This window comes from Spea bombifrons, chromosome 12 (assembly GCF_027358695.1).
Source record: "Spea bombifrons isolate aSpeBom1 chromosome 12, aSpeBom1.2.pri, whole genome shotgun sequence".
In the NCBI taxonomy this organism is placed as follows: domain Eukaryota; kingdom Metazoa; phylum Chordata; class Amphibia; order Anura; family Pelobatidae; genus Spea; species Spea bombifrons.
The window spans coordinates 30,684,314-30,703,524 of record NC_071098.1 but is presented as its reverse complement, the minus strand read 5'-3'; the positions used below and the strand labels follow the sequence as shown (position 1 = coordinate 30,703,524).

Genomic DNA, 19,211 nt, shown 5'->3' with positions numbered 1-19,211 from the left:
AACAAAAATGGTTCGAAATTATCAAAAGACCCGATATTCGCTAACACTGGGGGGTTTTTTTTGTTTTTAACTATTGCGTATTTTTAGTAAATAAAATCACGACGCATACCACAAATATGTAAAGCTGCAAGCACAAACCAGACTTTTTTTGCAGTTGGTGGTTATGAAAATAAGCTCATGTTTTAGAGAAACCCAAAGCTTGTAAAATAACTCGTTTGGATTTTCATTCTGTTTTTTTTGCTTTATACAATATGTGGAGCGATTAAAAAAATATAAAAAATTCATTTTAATTGTTTAAATCTATATAAATACATATATATTTAAATTTATATATTTTTTATGTTCACGTATTTTTTTTTTAGCATAATATATTTTAGGGGGGTTTCATGTAATAAATGAATTGATTTAATTAGGAATTCTAAACAGCAAGGGAAATGTAAATTTCTTTGGAAAATATAAATAAACAAATAATAATAATGAAAAAATTTAAAGAAATATAACAAATTTATATAAGCGGGGATTCTAAAAATAACTAAAAGTCAGATATTCATAAGACATAGAATCTGCCGGCAGATTGGCCTCTTTCGGCCCCCGTTTCTCCTGCTGTAAAGACTCAAACCTTAATCAGTCGTTGGTCTCGTCTTATATTCAGGAGCTGTATGTCTATCCCATGACTGTTTAAATCCCTGCACTGTATTACCCTCTACCACCTCCACTGGGAGGCGGCTCCACTTATCCACCACCCTCTCAGTCAAATAAAACTTCCATACTTTACAAGACAATCCTCGCTTCATCGTCTCGGGGTGTACTGCCCCTTTAAGAGACAATATTGCCATAATCCATGTTTTCCGAACGCAATTATTGCAGCATTTGCCTCTCTATATAGCCTGATCTAGAGAATATATATATATATAATCCCAAACCTCTACAATATATAATAAAAATAATAAGCAAAAAGTTTTCTTTTTCAATATGATGTCAATATTAAATCTTTCTAAAGACAAAAACTTCTGCAGATCCTCGAAAGGTTTAATAGTATTTTTTTTAAAGGACGCAGAGGTAAAAGTTTATCAACTTGACTTTAAATATCAAATATAATACAAGAGAGCGTCCTTTCTCCGTAAATACAAGAATTTATTTGTTTTTATTAGAGAGAAATGCTTGATTCCGTTCCTTTTATCCATGGGGTTAGCGAGTGTAGGAGCCGGATCCACGCTTTGCACTGGACACCTGGAAATCCCCAGAAATTCCAATTTACCGCTACAATAAATAAAATAATTATACACAATAAAAACATAATAAAAAGGAAAAATTCCCTGTGCTTTACAATATATTCCGGCCTGTTTAATGTATTATTTGACCTAATTTCACGCTTTATGGCTGAGCTGCCGTTCACTTCTTAGCGTCTAATAATAATATTATTATTCCAATTATTAGATGTCCCTTTATTCATATATTTTAATCAGAAATAAGAGGGTGGGGTGGGGGGGTAGATTTTGCCTCCCATAGAATATTTTCCAGACAAAAAAAAACCACCACAAATTGTTTATTTAAAAAAAAATCCCCACCTACTTTCTAAAGATTATTCAAAGAACGTGGTGGGGGGGGCAGACGATTATTATATGAAAGGCAGAAGTAAATGGAGATCCTACGGGACACCTGCTGAAGATGTCGAGGGTCCCCCAGAGACCGTCTCTTACTCAGAAGTGCGGGGGAGGGGTGCGGGGTGACGGACGGACTCGGTTCTTGTGTGACATTTTTTAAAAGGTACTTCTTAAAAGGATCGTTTAAGTGGCTGCTGATTGGTTCCTGTCGTGGTATGACCCAGAGATGTCCATGGGGGGTCACGTAACCAAAGGCCAGTGGGCGGGGTCAAATGCCACGCCCCTGTCTGGAGAAAGAAGAAAGTGACCCGAAGAGCCGGGGCAGGGATTCATTTCACTCAGAGACTCCAAATGACACCCATAGAGCTGAATGGCCGTCCAGGGTGCCGGCGGGTCAGTCCGTGTGATGCCACGTTGCCCTTGGCTCCCGTGAGTTTATAGATGGGGCGTTCGTGGCCCCGGTTTAACGCCCTCCAGTAGGCGCTCCCTCACTCCTATGTAGAGAATCTATTTATTAATGATGGAGCCGTCCAACCTCCACCGAGGCAAAAAGCAATGGTGCGACATGAGTTTTCCCGCATTGATTTATCAATACTTTTTTGTGTGACTTTGTACCCTCTTGCGGGGTGTTTGTGTAACTGAGTGGGGCATTTAGAAGAAGAATAATGGATTTTATTTACCCTGTTTAATTTATAAAGCTGCATTGAGGACAAAGGAAGGACTTGAGAAACCGAACAGGGACACTTGGCAGGTATGTTCCTTTAGCAATATGGCTGCCTGTTGCTTCTGTGTGGCAACGTCATCGATCCGCGCCGCGCACATGGTGCTCCTGTTTACTAAGCTGCAGGAAGCGTTGCCATAAACAACAGGGCGGTATGACGGCAGCTCTGGGGGCGGGGTTTACCCCTGCAGTCTGGCTCGGGCAGCCCCGTCCCGCCCACTTTATTCTCCCGGGCAGGAAGAAACAAGATGGCGGCGGCAGACGGGGACGACTCGCTGTATCCCATCGCCGTGCTCATCGACGAGCTGCGCAACGAGGATGTTCAGGTTAGGCCTCGAAGCCCCTTGCTGGTCCGCCTCACTACGGCCACGGGGGGAGTGATGGGAATCCCGGCGCCGGGGGTCTCTGAGTACCGAGACGCTCGGCCTGACACTGACAGGGCCTCGGGAGCCATTTCTAGAAAGTTGGCAGACAGAGGGTTAATACACCCTTTAATGCTTGGAATGCGTCAGGCAAATGGAGTCTGAGGTACCTCAAGAACAGAAACATCACCCAGTCGTGGCACCTAGGGTAGTGGGAGGCCGAGAAACCGGGTGTAAGGGGGGTAAAGGCACCCCAATATATATATATATACATATACATATATATATATGTATATATATTACAGCCATGGCAGCCCAAGGGTTAGATATACCTGTGTAAGGGGTAAAGTCACCCCAATGCACTATACTTCATCCCGCCATGGCATCCTAAGGGTTAAGTAAAACCCGAACATCTTGTAAAAGGGGGGTGCCCTTGTATTATACCTCTGGCAGCCTAAGGGTTAATTGCAGTCAAATTGCAGTTAAAATCTGCTCATTGATGTGCATGATGTGTGTGGGAGTGGGGGGGGTAACGTCTGTTTCATGCGCGGCGCCAAAACATCTAACCATTAGCCTCTGTAATGACTTTTAGACTGTAAGCTCTTGGGGGCAGCTCTCTTCTCACCTGTCTGCCCAACCTCTTCGTACAGCGCGGCAGCATCTGTTGGTGCTATTTATATCAAATCTGTTGCTTTTTGTGGCGTAGCCGTTGCTTGCGCATGTTGTGCCGTTTCCACGGTCACCGATTGTCACATTAACCCCACGTGTCCCACCGGCGGCTCGCTTTGCGTCTCCGTAAAGCTGCGGCCAGCGATATGTATCAATAATAATAAATGTTAAGGAGGATATGCCTCGGCATGGTCCGGTGATGTCATATCTACCAACGTTTTTAATGACTGTTTTGGTTATTTTGGACCCGCCGGGCTGCCGTCGAGCTGGAAGGGGCTGTGAGACGGACGTTTAAAGGGACCGCTAGATCGCGTCTGATGGCTGCCATGTCACTTGAATTTTTCGCGGACTGGTGCAGATGGACCAGAAAGGATTCAGACGCATTGTTTATTTTGTTTCCTGCCCTTTTTGGCTCCTTCGTGTCCCCGTCTACCTTTTCCACAGCTCCGCTTCTTCTCTTGCCTCTTCTAGGTCTTTTTTCTTCGTCCTCTTCTCCCCGGTATCGGCTTCGTTAACCAGAGCACCAGTCGTTGGTCTCGTCTTAGATTCAGGAGCTGTATGCACATCCCATGCGTGTTTAATCCCCTCACTGTATTACCCTCTACCACCTCTGCTGGGAGGCTGTTCCACTTATCTACCACCCTCTAAGGCTAGACTGTAAGCTCACAGGCAGGGTCCGCACCTCCTGTTGTATCTGTGTATGGTTGCTATGTATTTTGTTAATCGCCTCGTATTTAAATTGGACAGTGCTAACAAATTTGTTGGCCCCTAATAAATAAATAAACAGTATTTTCCGCGTGAAGCTCTTCTCGGGCCGTTTCTTTTCTTCTCAGATATCACTAACGCGGGGTAGAATTTAGATAACTCCGGCCGCGGCAGCGCTTCCTCTCCTACATGCAGATGATTTTGACGCGGACGACATTAAACGTTATCTTGCGGTCATCTCACCAACAGGCGAAATCAATCAATTCCGCTTATTTTGCAGAAAGAAGTAGCTCTTTTTTATTTATAAAACAGAATAAATCAGAGGAGTTCCTGCTCGAAAATAAATAAACTCTGTATTTTTAGCAACGATGATGTTTGCGGGGATAAGACTCGTGTTTTTGGATGAAACAAACTCCCCAAAGAATTGGCAGCTCCAGCAGGACTTAAACACGCAAAAAAAAATATTTCTCTGGTGCTGTGTTTAAAAAGTGGTTTTATTACCATAGCAACCAGTGGAACGGTCCAGTTGGCAGCCCCCCCTTCTGTTGCTGTGTTGATAGAAACAACTTTCAGACTTTGCAGCAGAAACGCTTTATGCCAGACATTCTCAATTTCATTAATTCGTACGAAGAGACCCCCAACCCAAAGAGGGACCCCAACAAAACAAAGAAAAACTCAGTTTTAATTTTCATTTCGTTGCTTTTTCATATTCACGCTCTTACATTCACTCGCGTTCACGCTCACTCTCTTACATTCACTCGCGTTCACGCTCACGCTCTTGCATTCACTCGCGTTCACGCTCACTCTCTTACATTCACTCGCGTTCACGCTCACGCTCTTGCATTCACTCGCGTTCACGCTCTTGCATTCACTCGCATTCACGCTCTTGCATTCACTCGCGTTCACGCTCTCTTGCATTCACTCGCGTTCACCCTCTCTTGCATTCACTCGCGTTCACCCTCTCTTGCATTCACTCGCGTTCACCCTCTCTTGCATTCACTCGCGTTCACGCTCACTCTTAACATTCCCTCGCATTCACGCTCACTCTTAACATTCCCTCGCATTCACGCTCACTCTTAACATTCCCTCGCATTCACGCTCACTCTCTTAACATTCACTCGCATTCACGCTCACTCTCAACATTCACTCGCATTCACGCTCACTCTCTTAACATTCACTCGTATTCACGCTCTCTCGCATTAATGCTCACTCTCTTAACATTCACTCGCATTCACGCTCTCTCGCTCACGCCCTACCCCGTCTCCTTTCCCGCTTCTTCTCTTATTTCTTGTTCTTCTGTCTTCTTTCTTCACTCGCTTTTTCTCGGTTATCCGCCCGGTTAACCAGACATGGAGTACCTCTGATTGGAGGAACAGGGAGAGGCTGTCCCGGTGGCTCCGCCCCTTTTGCCAAAGTACCACGAGAGACCAAAGTAACGCAGATTTGCAGAGAAACAGAGGCGCAGAAACGCTTCTCTTTCTCAACCGCTCTGTCTGCGTTATTCTGGCCTCTTGGAGTGCGTCAGCAAAAAGACGGGGCCACTGCGCTCCCCCGTTACTCCAGTAGGGAGCAGACACTCTGCGCGCGGAGGCTGATTACGTGGGAGAAGTGGACAAAGAAATAAGAGAGAAGAACAAGAAGAGGGAAGAGAGGAAGCTGAGCTGGGAAAGGAGACGGGAGACTGAAGCGGTCGCGGAGAGGGTAGAGAGCGTGTGAATGTGGGAGAGCGCGTGAGGGAAAAAGCAAGGAAGTGGAATGGAGAAGGTAGGGGGGGACGTTGAGAGTGAGTGTGAATGACAACGAATTTCATCCCGAATGGATTAAACCCTCGGAATTTTGTCAGAACCAAAAGAGCAGGAAGGGGAATTCATTGTCCGAATAGTTTTTGGTCCATTTGCACAAGTCTTCTCGATACATAGCCCCCAACGTGTAAACGCCAAGTACTTTCTTCTTTTCTGTTTTTTTAATTCTCTGTTCTAGAAGTTTCTCTGTTTATTATTAAATGGTAAAACTCATTCATTTCTCCCCCTCTATTCTCAGCTTCGTCTTAATAGCATCAAGAAGCTCTCCACCATTGCTTTGGCGCTGGGGGTTGAGAGGACACGCAGTGAGCTCCTACCATTCCTAACTGGTAAGGACCATTCCTAACTGGCAGGTACCAGAGGACGTATCTGGGGCGTGCTGTGTTCTTATTAACCCTTCAAAGTCCCTTCCTACTAGAAGTTTGTAGAAATTCTGTTAAATCCTGAGTTTTCTCACTTTTGCTACATTGTACGTATCGGTTACCTTCTATCACCCTGACCGCCTCGCAGCTCGTACTGGTTTCTATATCTTTCCTCCTGTGTTTCAGACACGATCTACGACGAAGATGAGGTGCTCTTGGCTTTGGCTGAACAGCTCGGGACCTTCACAACTTTGGTCGGTGGACCAGAGTTTGTACATTGCTTACTGGTGAGTCCTCCATAGCGCAGGACGCGTGATATTTTATACCGGAGTGCGGAACGTGCCTGCTTTTGAGTAGAGGGGGTTATGGAGTAAATACCGCAGGGACAGATTTGTAACCCCCCCCCAATGAATCAAATAAGGGATATAGAGATTCTGTTCCTTGGCCATCTAAAGTAACATTAACAAAGTAGTATTTATTATTCCTTGCCAAAAATCCAGTTTATTTTTAGAGGTCTCCAGGGTACCTCCAACCACCACCTCCTTAGTAAACATATTCCAGAGCTTTATGGTCCTTACGCTGAAGAACGCTCTTGTTTTAGGTTGACTTCTCTCATGGTAAATGTCTTCTCCTGATTGACCATGGTGTTAATGATTTAAACCCAAAGGGAAAGACGAGGGAGCGAAGACCATCCTCATAATCTCTAATCTGTCTTCCAGCCGCCATTGGAGAGCCTGGCAACAGTCGAAGAGACCGTGGTGAGGGACAAGGCTGTGGAGTCTCTCCGTGCCATTTCCCACGAGCACTCTCCCTCAGACTTAGAGGCCCATTTCGTGCCGCTGGTGAAACGCTTGGCCAGCGGCGACTGGTTTACCTCTCGCACCTCGGCATGCGGACTTTTCAGCGTGTGCTACCCCCGTGTCTCCAGCACCGTCAAGGCCGAGCTTCGGCAGTAAGTAGAGCCTATTTAGCACGTTAGGTTACGAAGCTGTCCTTTATTTTCTCCTAACAATCTGTCGTGCTCCCAGGCATTTCCGAAACCTGTGCTCCGATGACACCCCCATGGTCAGGAGAGCGGCCGCTTCCAAGTTGGGAGAGTTTGCCAAGGTCTTGGAGCTGGAACACGTGAAGAGCGAAATCATTCCCATGTTTTCCAACCTTGCTTCTGATGAACAGGTACAAATATGAAATATTATTTTTTTTAATTTTATTTTAAAAATCCTTTTATTGTATTTCTGTGTGTTCCGTTACTTCCCAGGATTCCGTGCGCCTGCTGGCGGTGGAGGCTTGCGTGAATATTGCCCAGCTCCTGCCCCAGGAAGAGCTGGAGCCGCTGGTGATGCCAACGCTTCGCCAGGCGGCAGAGGACAAATCCTGGCGCGTGCGTTACATGGTGGCAGACAAGTTCAATGAGGTAAGATCGCGCAGCGGGAAGCTTTGCTGGATTTTCATCATTACCGTATTTGCTCGATTATAAGACGAGGTTTTTTTCAGAAAAATGCCCCTCGTCTTCTAATCGGGGTCGTCTTCTAATCAGTTCTCAAATAGAGGTCTGATTATAAGACTAAGATCCAGATCTCCCGCACCGCTGCAGGGGACCTGGATCCTCCTGCCCCCCCCCCATATTTAACACCCCCCACACACACACACACACTTACCGGTGCTTCCTGCTGTGTTGCCGGGGCAGCGAGTTGACATCTACGCGATCCGCGTAGACAACGTCCGCTGCAGCCGGAAGGAGGTGTGGCTAGCAGCGGGGTTTGTGTGCGTCCGTCGCGCAGACCTTCCCCGACTGTCAGAGATCAGAGTTCCCCGCACCGGTGCGGGGAACTCTGATCTCTGACAGCCGGGGAAGGTCTGCGCGACGGACGCAGACAAACCCCCGCTGCCAACTCCACCTCCTTCCGGCTGCAGCGGAAGGCGACGTCAACCCGCTGCCCCGGCAATACAGCAGGAAATTGGAAGCACCAGTAAGTGTGTGTGTGTGTTAAATGGGGGCATTTCTGGAATGCCTTATACCCATATATGCCACTCTGGCACTTAGGGGGTTAAAATGCATATTTTGGGGCAGAGTGGCATATAGGGAGGTATAAGGCATTTCAGGAGGCAGAGTGGCGTTAAGGGGGCATTTAATAGAGCACTCTGCCTCCTGAAATGCCTTATACCTCCCTATATGCCACTCTGCCCCATAATATGCCTTTTAACCCCCTAAATGCCAGAGTGGCATATAGGGGTATAAGGCATTTCTGGAGGCAGAGTGCTCTATACAATGCCTTTTAACTCCCTTAACCCCTTCGTGACAATGGCAGTATTAACATTTCTGCGCTGCTCGTGTTTAGCTGTAATTTTCTTCTTTCCCGTTTACTGAACCCACACACATTATATATTGTTTTTTTTTCAGGACAAGAAGGGCTTTCTTTAGATGACATTGTTTTGATTGTATCGTATTATTTACTATTAAAAAAAGTATAAAATATGGTGAAACTTTTAGAAAAAAATGACTGTTTCTAACTTTTAGTTGAAAAACCTTTTACTCATCTATAAAAGGTAATAAAAAAAACCTGCTAAATAGATTCTACTATTTGTCCTGAGTTTAGACCCAATGTTTTTATGTTTTTTTGCTTTTTTCTACCCATTATGGGGCAATAAGTACAGGTAGCGTTTTGCTATTTGAAAGCCATTTTTTCCAAATCTGGTAATTCTTCCCCCCATGTGCCATTTCGGGTATCTTTGAACCCGGCCAATGCATTTTACCCCATCAAACCATATATTTTTGAAAACTAGACAGCCCAGGGTATTCCAAATGCTAGTATTTTAACCCTTTCCAAGCACTTATTCTACCATCAGCCTTTGTCAAACTTTATGGTAGTAATTTTTTTGCATTTGTTTTTTCACACACATTTTACTTCAGGTATGAATAAACAGGTTCTGGTATATGTCACTATCACAAAACACCCCAATATGTGTTCAACATCTCCTGAGCGCAGTGATACCTCACATGAATGATTGTGGCTGGCTGTTTGGGGGCAAAAGGGCCACATTTGGGGCATGCACATTTTTCAATGTTGAACTTTGGCATTTGGGGATCCACTGCCCATGCCCTATTTGGTACATCTTTGAGCCAGGCCATTTCAGTGTGCCCAACAAAACCATATATTTTTGAAAACTACACGCCACAGTGTATTTTAAATGCTGGTATTTTAACTCTTTGCATGCACACATTTTACCACCAGCATTGTTTCAAAGTTTGCAGTAGTATTTTTGTGTGTATTTTTCCCACACACACCTACTTTATGTATGAATTTACAGCTCCTGGTATATGCCGCTGTCACACGACACCCCAATATGTGTTCAGCAACATCTCCTGAGTACAGTGATACCCCACATGCATGGGTTTGTCATTTTTTTGGGGAACTAAAAGGCCACATTTGGTACGTGTGCATTTTTTTTTAATTGGAAATTAGATGTGTGGCCATCCTTCCCCCCGTGTTAATTGGGACCTTGTTGAATCCGGCCAATTCAATTTACCCCATCAAATCATACATTTTTTAAAAGTAGACACCCCATGGGCATTTAATATGCCAGTATTTTAACTCTTTCCATGCGAGAATTGTTTTAAGCTAATATGCTAATTTTAGGACTTGCTCTCAAAAACATATTTTTTTATATATATAGATATATTTTTTTTTTGCCTTTTTTTTACATTTTTTTTCAACTTGAAGGTTCCCCTGATAGTGACATCAGTGGGAAATTATTTTTACATTTTACTGGTTTTTTACTATTTTTTTCTAATTATTATTAATTTAATTTTATTTTTAATTTAATTTTACTAATCACACTGTGATTAGAAAGCTGAGCTCCATTGACTTGCATGGTTGAATGCAGTACCTGTATTCAACCTGCAAGTGGAGCCAGAGTTCTCTAGAGGGTCTGGAGACCGTCTAGCAAACTTTTTAGTCTTTGTTTTTTTTACAGGGCGGCCGCCATCTTGCTTGATGGCGAAGATCACCTGCAGCGGCGGCTGTGACCGCTCTCCGGAGCGGTCACAGTCCATCCCAAGGTAAGTGTTTGGTGTCGCTGGATGCCTCCTGATCGAGGCATTCCAGCGACACCATTTAAGTTTAGGAGGCGATCGTTGATCGCCTCCTAAACGCTTTTAAAACGGGCGTCTGCCGCCATACAAATTATGGCGGATGTTGACGCCCCGGGAAGGGGCCAGAGATGGCCCCTTTGTGCCGATCGTGGCGTTGCTGAATGCCTCGAGGTCGAGGCATTACAGCAACGCCGTTTCGGTGCAGAAAGCGAAAATAGTTTGCTTTCTGCACCTGTTCAAAGACGTGCCGGTCCTGGCACGTCAATTGTCATCAAGGGGTTAATGCCACTCTGCCTCCTGGAATGCCTTATACCTCCCTATATGCCACTCTGCCCCATAATATGCATTTTAACCCCCTAAATGCCAGAATGGGATATAGGCGTATAATGGGCCACAGTGCCATATTGGTGTGGCAAGCCTGGGGCCAGATGTGCGTAACTGGGGGACAGGTTGGAAAATACAAGGAAATAAAAACAAAAAAAATATTTTTCTCAATCATAGCTTAATCATAAATTAACATTTACTGGTAAAACTTTTTTCCTTTAGGGTCGTCTTATATTCAGGCTTTTTCTTTTTCCTAAGTTAATATTCAGATTTTGGGGGGTCGTCTTATAATCGAGCAAATAAGGTATTATGATTTTTATTGTGACCTCTGGCCTGGCTGCTTCTGTTTCCAGCTGCAGAAAGCTGTCGGTCCAGAAATCACCAAGACAGACCTGGTTCCCGCTTTCCAAAACCTTATGAAGGACTGCGAGGCTGAAGTTCGAGCTGCTGCTTCTCACAAAGTCAAAGGTAAGCGGAGTTTTGGGCTAATAATCCATAGGTTTGGGTTCAGTAATTACAGAAAATGCCCAGCTTTTTAATAGACAGCATTTCACTGATTTAATTCCCCCCCCCCCAAATGATAACTTATGTCGTAAACGTGTTTGGGAACGTATCCTTGCGCGTATATCCTAGTATCTAAATAGGACAGAATCCTATAGATCGTATGGTATTTCCTTCTTGACGTATTTTCAAATTAACCATTAATGACCTTTTTTCGTTCTAGAGTTCTGTGAAAACCTGTCGCCGGACTGCCGTGAGAATGTGATAATGACGCAGATATTACCCTGTGTGAAGGTACTGCGGATCTCGCCTAACCCTTTCGTTTTAGTGAGAAGTTTTTATATTTTGTGTTTAAAAAACAAATGTAGAGCGTAAGCTCTTGTGTGAGGTGACGGTGCCCGGGAGGCAGCGAGATTTCTGGAGCCAATCTGGCCAACGCACGTCCCACGCAATGTTTCTAGAATCAACTCAGTCCTTAAATCCACTCCTGTTTTTTATGCTTTTTATTTCTCGTTACCATGTTGATCATTGGATTTTTTTTTTTCTCCTCATCGCCAGGAGCTCGTTTCTGATGCCAATCAGCATGTTAAATCCGCCCTGGCCTCTGTTATCATGGGCCTTTCGCCTATTCTGGGGAAAGATAACACCATCGAACATCTCCTGCCGCTGTTCCTGGCGCAGCTGAAAGACGAGGTGAGGATTTCGGTAGGAATAGGTAGCTCTGCTTTTGGTTTGAAGCTTGTAGTGTGAGCGCCCGGCCACCAGGTGGAGCTGTGGCGAGACGTGTGCATTTTATCCATTATTATTATTATTATTATTATTATTTATTGTTTTATATAGCGCCATCAAATTCAGTAGTGCTGTACAATGGGTAGACAGGCCATAACAAGTAGTATGTAACGTAACAAATTGACTAACAGAGACAACAGATGAGAAGGGCCCTGCTCAAAGAAGCTTGCAAACTATTAGAGTGCGGAGTTGACGTGTAACGTGTCGTTGACGTGTAACATACCGTCTCGTGTCTCTTCTGCAGTGTCCAGAGGTCCGGCTCAACATTATCTCTAACCTAGACTGTGTGAATGAGGTGATTGGCATCCGGCAGCTCTCCCAGTCTCTTCTCCCCGCCATTGTGGAGCTAGCAGAAGATGCCAAGTGGCGCGTGCGGCTGGCCATTATCGAGTATATGCCGCTCCTTGCTGGACAGCTGGTATGTGAACTCATAAGCGTACGATGTGAAGGCAAATGAGAACCCATCTAGTCTGGAGACTCAGTAGTCCCTCACTGTATTACCCTCTTCCACTTGGAGGCTGTTCCATGTATCTACCACCCTGTTTAAGTATAATTTCCATACACCTAAAACACCCGCCCTCCAGTTTTACACTGTGGCCTCTTCTATATTTCTCCTATGAAATAATCTGTACATACGAGTGTATATTGTGTGTGAAAGGGAGGCATAACACGGTTTTACGTCTCCATGAAAGCCTTGAGACCCTTCCATAGGAATCCAGAAAATGGCCCTGTGCATTGTGGGAAGTAAGGGGTTCTGGAAACAGAATTATCTGTGATAACCTCTCCAAAGCCAGCTGGAATTTCCTCGGCTCCTGGTTCTTTCTAATAAAACACTTTTTAGGGTCCTGAGCGGTTGGGGTCTCGTGCAGGTCGTGCATCATTAAGGATCGCGTGCCCCCGGTACACACATTTATTTGTGAAGACCCCATGCTGAGATGTAACGTTGGATTTATATGGATGCTGCTGTCATATTTTGACCACAACATTGGGGTCCACACTAGACCCCCTCCATTGATACATGCTGATATTTTCAGCGGCCTGTGCCAAAACGCGATAGACGGTGTACTATATATATATAAATTATATATACTTAGAATTCATTTGTTTTGCTCAGTAATCCCCCCCCAACAAATTTTGTTTCCTGCCATTTTATTTCATACGAAATTCAGGGAGCTTTTTCCATTCTGAAAACTCACTCGTTGTCACTCACCCTCGCTCATGCTGTCTTAGAGTGAGTGAGTGAGAGTGAAAAAATACAACGAAATGCAACCTGAGCGGGATGTCGTTTCAGGCAGAGCTTCGCTAACGAAATAGGAATATAAAGACCGACTTTATATTCATAAGCATTCATTTAGAAGGAATAGTTTTATTCCCACCGTACAGGGGGGGAACGATCGGCATTTAAATTCCCACCATATGTTTTTATTTTCCTCTGGGCGCCATCGGCAGGACGTTTCATGAGAGTGCAAGCAGTCGGCCTCCTCCTTTTGGATGGGGCGTTAAACAATAATGAAATATATACGGCTTGAAAATATTCTTGCCGAATCCGGTACGTTTCCAGTTAAAATATTTCCCGCAGCCGAAGCTGGCAGTGACATCAGCCTGCGGCGTTGTAATATTGCCCCCGAGACGCTATACTTGGCTGGAGAGCTTAAATATTTAGGAATTTATCCCAGTTGCACATTACCGGGGGGGGGGGCTATATAATCTCAGTATAATGACACTGAATCAATCACAGCTGGGGGGATATCCAGAGCTGCCGGCTGGGAGTCAGAGTCTCCGAGTGATGCGGCTGACGGCAGATACATAAATCCGGAGATAAAGCTGCAGTTACAGCGTCCTCCACTAGGGGGCATATAATAGACGTCTAACGCTATTTATCATTGCAGGGAGTGGAGTTTTTCGACGAGAAGTTGAATTCACTCTGCATGGCATGGCTCGTGGATCACGGTAAGAATCATTCTTTAAGTATTTATATATATAATTTAATATTTTCTTTTATGTTAAAGACGGTCTGTTAAAGGTGCTGTTCCACCTAGAGTTATTTCACCAACTTTCCTAAATAATTATGTACAGCTCTACATGTTAAACGTATCCCTGCTTTAAAAAGAATATCCCATTTTCCTGTAGTTTCTTGTTGAAAACCTCAATTTGTTCCCTCCGCACCGCTCCGACTGCCTGCCGATTTCATCACAGAGCCGGCTTTTTGGTTGAAGGTCTATAAGTTTAAAGAGGACTGAAATTGGTTGCAGGCGGTCAGACCGCTGCGATTTTATACATAAAGGGAGGCTTGGGAAGAGTGTCAGGGCTCTAGTATTTTAATGCGCGTGATGGGAAGCGTTTGGGAGAAAAATTAAATGGCATGTAGGCTTCTTATACTTCTGAGGCACCCTAGCTGGAACAGCACCTTTAATTCCAGAATACTGAGCCATTTAATGACGTGGGACCGCAGAGATCCTTTTAAAGAGCAGATTTTGACACCGATCAGGTCCTGTAGATGCGCCGGCATAGAAAGACGACGTGCTGTTTGGTAGATCTGCCCCTGGTTTCCATTTAGCAGGGAGTCCAAAAGACCCGAACCTGTGAGCTGAGGTCTGTGCGGTCCCCCCGGGTTCTACCAACACGTCATCTGGTGTGCCGCAGACTCAGGTTTTATAGGAAACTGTGTTTTTTATGTTTTACTACCTTTAAATACTGAAAAGTATGTGTTCTAGTAGGCAGAAAACGGTTGATCACCATTCTTTTCCACAGTTTATGCCATCAGGGAGGCGGCGACAAGCAACTTGAAGAAGCTTGTAGAGAAATTTGGCAAGGATTGGGCTCAGGCCACAATCATCCCCAAAGTGTTGGCCATGTCTAATGATCCCAACTACCTGCACAGGATGACCACGCTGTTCTGCATCAATGTAAGTGACCGTCATGCGCTTTCAGGGCTTTTATTTGTACTCGGTAAAGGTGCTGTTCCACCAACTCGATCCGCTGGGTGGTGAATGGAAACATTTTTGTTTTGTCCTCCTTTAGGTTCTTTCGGAGGTTTGCGGACAGGATATCACCACCAAGCACATGCTGCCCACGGTGGTCCGTATGGCTGGGGACGCTGTCGCAAACGTGCGTTTCAACGTGGCCAAGTCTCTCCAAAAGATAGGACCCACACTGGACAACAGGTACAGAATAATAATATTCCAACAGGGAATATTCACTCTTAATCGTACATATAGATGATGTAGAACTAAACCACACGCATCATCCTATCGAGACATCAGAATCTGAACCATGTTTTTACGATTAAACATAACAAGTAGCTGTAGACTTGCACCCCCCCTGTATGTTGTGACGCCTAAGTGTTCTTTATCAATTATTTCATTTTATTATTAAACGTATTTCTATCCTTGTATACATTTTACACTGGAGCACCAAAAAACCTCTCTTAAATCTCCCGTCTCTTCGAAGCATCGCTCTGTGGTTTCCGCAGTTTATTTCGGGTTGGTTTGTTTCGCGCAGGTCCTCTAGTAACGCGTTTCTGCTCTTTCACACCTTTTTAGCACTCTTCAGAACGAAGTCAAACCAGTGCTGGAAAAATTGACTCAAGACCAAGATGTCGATGTGAAGTATTTTGCGCAAGAAGCCCTTACCGGTATGTAAAAAAAGATTTAAAACCAAATGTGAGTTACAGTAAAGACGGTAATGTCCCGACCCGAATTCAGCTTGTATCAGAGATGTTCTGCTGTACGGGTAATCGCTGCAGAGCATTTCTACGGCTTTTAGCCCCGCTTCCCTTTAACAATTCCAGAAGCGTTTTCAGTATTAGATACAGAAGTATTGAAATAGGTATCAATGTCCTCAAATACACAGAACGTTTCGTTAAAGAATAAAAAGTTCAAAATACTTAAGTTTTTTTTTTATTATTCTATATAAAAATTCTGTCATTATAAGTTTTTTTTATTTTTATATATATCTGTAATATTTTTTTCTCTCTTTTAGTGCTTTCTTTGGCATGATGATCTACATCGTGAAACACCCCACGGTGACACTCCTTTATCCGCGCACGACGCCCGATCCCGCTGTCCCCGCGGCCGCACCGTAACCCGTCATTTTTCTCTTGGCTTTCAAGTTTTTTCCCCCCAACGGTGTCTTGTTTTCCCCCACTTCGCGGTTCTGCTGTATCCTTCCTCCCAGCGGCCGACCGTTATTTGCAATTAACTAATGGCGGCCGTGGCTTTACACCTCCCCACGTACCGGGTGGGCATCCCGTGGGACACCGGAGGGGATCCATTCATTGTCTGCATCCTGTGAAAATAGCCAGAAAACTATTGTAAAATGATCCAGCCCTCCCTCGTGGAATATTGCTATGATATTCATGCTTTTATTCCTATTATATAGTGTTAAAACTTTTTCCAGTTGCCTGTGTTAACGGAAACGCCGTCTTTCAACTCAAATCGTATGTTGTATTAAATATATTTTAAGAAAATACAGTTTAAAAAACACTAAAATAGTTCCATGTTGTGGTAAATGAAGCATCTCATCGAACACGCTCTGCTTGATCCCGCGGTAAGTGTCGTGTTGGTCCGGGCTGCTTTTACCCTACGGGGATTTATGCTTAGAGTCTTCAACTCCCACCTGAACGGTCTGGGGGACCTAAACGGAGTCGCTCGTCAAAATGACATTTATTTAGCTGTCTCAGCTGATGTATTTACTGTTGGCAGTGATTGATTAAACAAGCCTTCAGCTAACCTGTATCCGGTACTTCCGTTTGTCTGTCTAATTCCGCTACTGGAAAAAAACAAATAAAAATTGTGTATTCCATGAAATTAAGGGGGGAAAAAAGTAAACACAACGGCGCCAGACATTGAAAAGGTAAAGCAAATATATACAGGGTTATTAACAAAGGCATCTTTTTTTCCCTCTGGTTTTAATGAGAGGTTCAGCTTGTGCCGCGGTGGAGTCTTTGGGGGTAATCGACAGGTAATCGTCTGCTTGCTTAGGAAGACGTTTGGGAGGAAAGCATCCGCGGTCCTGGATAAAATAACCTAGCACAAAGGGTAAGGTTAGCTATCTGTATTCTATCATCTGTATTCTATCATCTGTATTCTATCATCTGTATTCTATCATCTGTATTCTATCATCTGTATTCTATCATCTGTATTCTATCATCTGTATTCTATCATCTGTATTCTATCATCTGTATTCTCTCTGTATTCTCTCTGTATTCTCTCTGTATTCTCTCTGTATTCTCTCTGTATTCTCTCTGTATTCTATCTCTATTCTCTCTGTATTCTATCTCTATTCTATCTCTATTCTCTCTGTATTCTATCTCTATTCTATCTCTATTCTATCTCTATTCTATCTCTATTCTATCTCTATTCTATCTGTATTCTATCTGTATTCTATCTGTATTCTATCTCTATTCTCTCTGTATTCTATCTCTATTCTATCTCTATTCTATCTCTATTCTATCTCTATTCTATCTCTATTCTATCTCTATTCTCTCTCTATTCTCTCTGTATTCTATCTGTATTCTATCTGTATTCTATCTGTATTCTATCTGTATTCTATCTGTATTCTATCTGTATTCTATCTGTATTCTATCTGTATTCTATCTGTATTCTATCTGTATTCTATCTGTATTCTATCTGTATTCTATCTGTATTCTATCTGTATTCTATCTGTATTCTATCTGTATTCTATCTGTATTCTATCTGTATTCTATCTGTATTCTATCTGTATTCTATCTGTATTCTATCTGTATTCTATCTGTATTCTATCTGTATTCTATCTGTATTCTATCTGTATTCTATCTGTATTCTATCTGTATTCTATCTGTATTCTATCTGTATTCTATCTGTATTCTATCTGTATTCTATCTGTATTCTATCTGTATTCTATCTGTATTCTATCTGTATTCTATCTGTATTCTATCTGTATTCTATCTGTATTCTATCTGTATTCTATCTGTATTCTATCTGTATTCTATCTGTATTCTATCTGTATTCTATCTGTATTCTATCTGTATTCTATCTGTATTCTATCTGTATTCTATCTGTATTCTATCTGTATTCTATCTGTATTCTATCTGTATTCTATCTGTATTCTATCTGTATTCTATCTGTATTCTATCTGTATTCTATCTGTATTCTATCTGTATTCTATCTGTATTCTATCTGTATTCTATCTGTATTCTATCTGTATTCTATCTGTATTCTATCTGTATTCTATCTGTATTCTATCTGTATTCTATCTGTATTCTATCTGTATTCTATCTGTATTCTATCTGTATTCTATCTGTATTCTATCTGTATTCTATCTGTATTCTATCTGTATTCTATCTGTATTCTATCTGTATTCTATCTGTATTCTATCTGTATTCTATCTGTATTCTATCTGTATTCTATCTGTATTCTATCTGTATTCTATCTGTATTCTATCTGTATTCTATCTGTATTCTATCTGTATTCTATCTGTATTCTATCTGTATTCTATCTGTATTCTATCTGTATTCTATCTGTATTCTATCTGTATTCTATCTGTATTCTATCTGTATTCTATCTGTATTCTATCTGTATTCTATCTGTATTCTATCTGTATTCTATCTGTATTCTATCTGTATTCTATCTGTATTCTATCTGTATTCTATCTGTATTCTATCTGTATTCTATCTGTATTCTATCTGTATTCTATCTGTATTCTATCTGTATTCTATCTGTATTCTATCTGTATTCTATCTGTATTCTATCTGTATTCTATCTGTATTCTATCTGTATTCTATCTGTATTCTATCTGTATTCTATCTGTATTCTATCTGTATTCTATCTGTATTCTATCTGTATTCTATCTGTATTCTATCTGTATTCTATCTGTATTCTATCTGTATTCTATCTGTATTCTATCTGTATTCTATCTGTATTCTATCTGTATTCTATCTGTATTCTATCTCTATTCTATCTGTATTCTATCTGTATTCTATCTCTATTCTATCTCTATTCTATCTGTATTCTATCTGTATTCTATCTCTATTCTATCTCTATTCTATCTCTATTCTATCTCTATTCTATCTCTATTCTATCTCTATTCTATCTCTATTCTATCTCTATTCTATCTCTATTCTATCTCTATTCTATCTGTATTCTATCTCTATTCTATCTCTATTCTATCTCTATTCTATCTCTATTCTATCTCTATTCTATCTCTATTCTATCTCTATTCTATCTCTATTCTATCTCTATTCTATCTCTATTCTATCTCTATTCTATCTCTATTCTATCTCTATTCTATCTCTATTCTA

The 19,211-nt window shown here is 42.5% G+C and overlaps 1 protein-coding gene across 1 annotated transcript; it reads left to right on the top strand.

Annotated features, from left to right (window-relative positions):
- The first annotated feature begins 2,561 nt into the window (after nucleotides 1–2,561).
- On the top strand, nucleotides 2,562–16,662 carry LOC128470151 (serine/threonine-protein phosphatase 2A 65 kDa regulatory subunit A alpha isoform). The gene is made up of 15 exons (XM_053451980.1): nucleotides 2,562–2,651; nucleotides 6,102–6,192; nucleotides 6,412–6,512; nucleotides 6,945–7,177; nucleotides 7,254–7,401; nucleotides 7,484–7,639; nucleotides 10,996–11,110; nucleotides 11,367–11,437; nucleotides 11,702–11,836; nucleotides 12,177–12,350; nucleotides 13,822–13,882; nucleotides 14,684–14,838; nucleotides 14,954–15,096; nucleotides 15,475–15,566; nucleotides 15,914–16,662. Exons 1-15 carry the CDS (start codon nucleotides 2,574–2,576, stop codon nucleotides 15,928–15,930), a joined length of 1,770 nt encoding a protein of 589 aa, XP_053307955.1. The 5' UTR covers nucleotides 2,562–2,573; the 3' UTR covers nucleotides 15,931–16,662.
- Nucleotides 16,663–19,211: the final 2,549 nt, after the last annotated feature.